General features: G+C 36.4%; 1 protein-coding gene across 1 annotated transcript in view; it reads left to right on the forward strand.

Annotated features, from left to right (window-relative positions):
- The window catches only part of LOC106873095 (protein O-linked-mannose beta-1,2-N-acetylglucosaminyltransferase 1), a 154,814-nt gene that overhangs the window by 89,723 nt on the left and 59,789 nt on the right, over positions 1–5,302 (forward strand). Inside the window, exons 4-5 of the mRNA XM_052974899.1 lie at positions 2,548–2,666; positions 3,722–3,813. Of these exons, the coding sequence (XP_052830859.1) occupies positions 2,548–2,666; positions 3,722–3,813 (211 nt within the window). The remainder of the gene's footprint in view (positions 1–2,547; positions 2,667–3,721; positions 3,814–5,302) is intronic.

A 5,302-nucleotide genomic window follows, 5' to 3' on the forward strand; every position in this document is an offset into this window, starting at 1 on the left:
AAAAGCCAAGATTAACATATAAATACGAGGCACTACATAGAAACATGCCTCGTGCTTATATGTTATAATTTTTCATATCTACTGCGCATGTGCGGTTTTTCTTATCGACAGCAAATACTAAAAAAAATGCCCTTTTTCTTCCAGAAATTAACCAAAAAAAACATTTTATCATTATTAATAAATCTCAGGGTAGCAAAAATTTTTTAGAAATTCTATTTACTACCAGTGGTCTAGCGAGAAGAAAAAGCTTGTCAATAGACTATATATTATTCATATAAATACTGTGTACATTTAAACACATTAGAGAGATGTCCATAATAGGACATCTAACCCGCTAGAAGGAGCAGTCAAAATTCCAAACCATCATTAGGGATAATTTTGAAAGAGAATGAAAAATAAAAACATCATCTATTTTCCGAACCATGGTTTCAAGCTATTTTTAGCAAAATAAAATAATATTTTGCAAGGCCAGCTATCAACATTATTTTATTTTGCTAAAAATAGCTTGAAACCATGGTTCAGAAAATAGAAGCGGGTTAGATGTCCTATTATGGACATTTCTCTGATGTGATTAAATGTACACTGTATTTATATATATATATGCACACACACACACAATCGGCTTCTTTCAGTTTCACTCTACCAGATCCACTCTCAAGGCTTCGGTTGGCCCCATGTTATCCTCATGGACACTTACCTAGTGTACCAATGCAATGGGATGGAACCCAAAACCATGTGGTTGAGAAGCAATCTTCTCAACCACACAACAACCATGCCTGCATCAATAACAACAGCTATGGTATAAACTAAAGAAATAAATCATTAAATTGACTTCACATACGTCAATATATGTGTGATGCAACAACAAAAGTATTGGTTAAAACAGTGTGAATTGATGTAAACAGATGCAGTCACTGTCTGTGTGGTTAAAAAAGTTCATTTTACAATTGTGTTGTGTTTGGGTTCAATTTCATTCTGTGGAAGTCAGTCAGAGGGGCATTCTTGCTCTTCTGGAGTAAATTTGATCCATTGTCTGGTTTAATGTCATCACCTTGGTTCTGAGCGAACTCTATTGCAGGTGCTCAAGTCAAGTGACTGGTTTGATGTTTTCTTCCCTTCCACCACTCTGATGTTTTGTAAATAATCATGAGTGTTGCCTTTCCTTCTCTAAGTCATGTATGACAATGATGCTCATTTACAATCATCACATGTCTACACAAGTACACACACATCGTGGCAAGAATTGCAAGCTAATGAAACCTGTTCAGTTTCATACCTATTATTATTGGAGCAACAGTATACATACCAACCTGTCTGCAGCAAAGTAAAGCTGAACTTGGTATCTTGGGGAGAGAATGCAAAATCCTTAATTCATATGCTACAAATGATCACAATATCTAGGACCACAAAAAATCTGCAAGGCCTTCTTAATATTTAAAGGATGATGGTTAAAACAAGATACTTTTCTTCTCAACAGCCTCCATCCAACGAATCTGCTTACAAAGCCTTGGTCGGCCCAGGGCTATCAGTAAATGACAACCTGCCAAAGGGTCCACAGTGAAACTGAACCCAAACTGCTTGTACAAGTACAAATTTGCAGAACTGTTCCACTTATGGAAATATACATGTAAAGCATCAAAATACATTTGGTGTTGTGATTATAAAGAACTTGTTCTTAGACCCCTATTTCAAGTTACATATATTTTTTTGTTAGCTGACTTCTGTCTATAAAATATGTACAGGCTTGTTTTAACAGAAATTGGTACATTAAACAGTAGAGCTGATGGGACCATTTTATTGTTTCTTTTATTCAAGAATCATAATGCTGGACAAAATGCTTTATGGTTTTTGATACAGATCTTTAAGTTCTTAATTCTGCTGAAATCAACTTATGCTATTTATCCCTTCTGGAGTCAATAAGATTAAGAAAATAAGGTACAAATCAAGCAGCTGTTCCCTCCCAACATATTTCTGGTTTGCCTGTATAAGGAATCAATATTTCCATTATTTTTAAGATTGACTTTGACAGGTTTGCAAATTCAGGAGTTTGTAGTTTTTGGAACAGTTATTTAGATGGAAGTTTTTCATGAGTTGTTAATGCAGGTATGGATGCATGGTTAAGAAGCTCACTTTATAACAGTGTGCTTTCAGGTACTGTCCCACTGTGTGACACCTTGGGGAAGTGTTTTCTACTATAGTCCCATGACAAGTGTGTTATGAGTGAATTTGGTAGACAGAAACAGAATGGAAATCTGTCATATATTTGTGTGTTTGTCTGCATGTCATTGTATGAACATCACTTAAGCTGTAATGACTTTATTGTCCTCCTATAAACAAAATTTTTCTCACTTTTGATGTGTGAAAACTTAAATTAGTTGAAAATAAGGGCTGGCATAAAGAAGGGCATTTGACCATAGCACACTGCCTCAAAATAAGTTCAGAACTCCCAATCTAACATGGAAAAAAGGACATAAAAATGATGATGATATATTTTTGATCAATGGTTTTTACTCTTTTTATTTAACCTGACATCTCTTTTCTTTCCAGCTGGAGTGAGCACTGACATCCATGATAAACAGTCTAAAAATGAGAAATTAGGAAGAACTCTTTCTGTGATAGTAGTATCCAGTAAGGATGCGGTTAGTGTCTCAGTTGATGGGACAGCGGTAGGTTCCATTTCATTTCTAGTAACAGTTTTAACAATTTGCTTTTCAATGGCATGTTTTCTTTAGTGGCTAGGGTATTCAGCTCACAATCGTAAGGTCATGAATTTGATTCCTGCCTGCACATTGTGTCCTTGAGCAAGACACTTTATTTCATGTTGCTCCAGTCCACTCAGCTGGCAAAAACGAGTCATATCTGTAATGCAAAGAGCCAGCCTTGTCATGTTGTGTCATGCTAAATGTCCCTGAACATTACGTTAAGAGTATGCATGTTTGTGGTGTGCCCAGCCATTGATTTCAATGAGCAGGCTGTTCCAGTCATCAGATCAACTCAAACTCTTGTTATCATAACCGATGGAGTGCCAGTAAGTAAGTAAATGAATTAACTACAAAAGAAAGAAAAAAAAAATGAAGAAGACAAAGAAGAGAAAATGGTTCCTGCCCACAGTTCTTGGAACAGTTGTAATATTGATCATGACTAATATTAGTAAAGTTTGTGAATTCACTTCTAAACACCTGGCAGTAATATCACATCATTTCTGTCATTCTTCTATAATAATCAATAACTAGATTGTTCTTTTGGTTGTTGTCCTTATCAAATCACTCATGTTTGTTGAGAACCAGAAAGTTTTGTTCTGTTGGAATCTCACTACTAGATTTTTCCTCAGAAACTTACTTTACCATCACATTTTGTCCTTATCATTATTATAAATCAGCAAGACATCAAGCTGGCAGAATTGTTAGTAGCATTTTGTCCATCTTTACATTGTGAGTTCAAATTCTGCCAAGGTCAACTTTGCTTTCCACTTTATCACTGGGGTCATGAGCTAATTGCTGATCTCGGCCAAGATGATTACCATCAGTGCAACCTAATTGCCTGATAAAAAAAGCCATTGTCATGGGGTTATTAATCAGCTGCTAACTCTACTTCAAATTCAAAACTGATTCTGATTCAGACTGTTTTGAAATTTATTTTGAAGCAGCTTTTTGTATTGTAATTGAATTTTTACTTCTTTAATTATGTCCCTACTTGATTCTTTATTCTTTGTTTCTTTAAGGTTTTGCATGATGAAGAACCTGATAAAAACCGAGGCATTCATGTTATTGTCCTGAACCAAGCAACAGTAAGTGACTGTTTGTTTGTTTGTATGTGAGTGTATGTTTGTATGTTACTCTATTGTTCTTGGAAGGTGTCTTTCTGATAGGTTTCCTTCTTCACACAGAATATGCCTTTTGAAAAATGAAACTAGTATTTATTTTCTAACTAGATCATTTGAGGTTTGCTGAGTTTGAGAGGCAGGCATACTATCTATGTAAATGAACTATTATCTGAAATGTCAAGAAATAATCAATATAAGTACTATTTTGAGTGTGTGATCACCATTTAATGCCCACTTCTCCATGCTTGCATGGGTCAAACAGAATTTGTTGAGATAGATTTTCTATGGCTGGATGCCCTTCTTGTCACCCACCTTCACCCGTTTCCAAGCATGGTAATATTTCCTCATTGCCAGACATGTATTCATGGAAGACTAGAAACAAACATTACTGCTTGTATGATGGGGATGCTCATTTACAACCATCATGTGATGCCAAGACCCTGGCACACACATCCATGTACACACACACACACACACACACACACACACACACACACACACACACACACAGACACATACACATAAATGTTAGGCTTGTTTTAGTTTCCATTTACCAGATCCACTCAAGACTTTGGTCAGCCTGGTGCTATTGTAGAAGACATGTGCCATCAGCTTAAACCTGAAACCACATGGTTCGGAAGCAAATTTCTTAGCCACACAGTCGTGCTCACACCGAGGAAAACACTTTTTTAAGCCTATTCCTAATCTGGTCACTGTGCTTTCCAAACATTTACATTTACTACAAATTAGATCACCTAGGTAAGTAGAAGCTATCAGTTATTTTAGGTTTTTGGTCTCTTTTTCTTTTCAACCATATGCCCCTTTTATTTGATAATCTAAATATATTTGACCACCCCTTCATTCCTCACTCTAGTTATCACCTCCTTCCCCTTCTGTTATTCTCTTACTAGCAAGTACCTGACATGCCTTTTTATATAGATAAGACTAGACTTTTGGTCTCAATAAAGGGCTGCAGGTGGGGGAGTATCTGATATTTAATTAATTTATCATCATTAGCAGGAACTTAACTGTCAACTCCCAATGCGCTTAATTCTTAAGAGTTGGAGACAGTTTGCTGCAAATAATCTGAAAAATATAATCAGGATGAATGTAGATGTAGCCATCTCTCTTTTCCTCATTCTTGACTGCCACTATTCCAGTATGCTACTCCAAATCATGGTGGCTGTAGGGATGCATTATTTACTAAATTCATTCTGCCACAGAAATAGAAAAGAAAAGCAATGTAATTATTTTGGTTGCTAGTACTATATATCATCATCATCATCATCGTTTAACGTCCGCTTTCCATGCTAGCATGGGTTGGACGATTTGACTGAGGACTGGTGAAACCGGATGGCAACACCAGGCTCCAATCTAATTTGGCAGAGTTTCTACAGCTGGATGCCCTTCCTTACGCCAACCACTCAGAGAGTGTAGTGGATGCTTTTACGTGTCACCCGCACGAAAACGGCCACGCTC

This window comes from Octopus bimaculoides, chromosome 19 (assembly GCF_001194135.2).
Source record: "Octopus bimaculoides isolate UCB-OBI-ISO-001 chromosome 19, ASM119413v2, whole genome shotgun sequence".
Taxonomy (NCBI): Eukaryota; Metazoa; Mollusca; class Cephalopoda; order Octopoda; family Octopodidae; genus Octopus; species Octopus bimaculoides.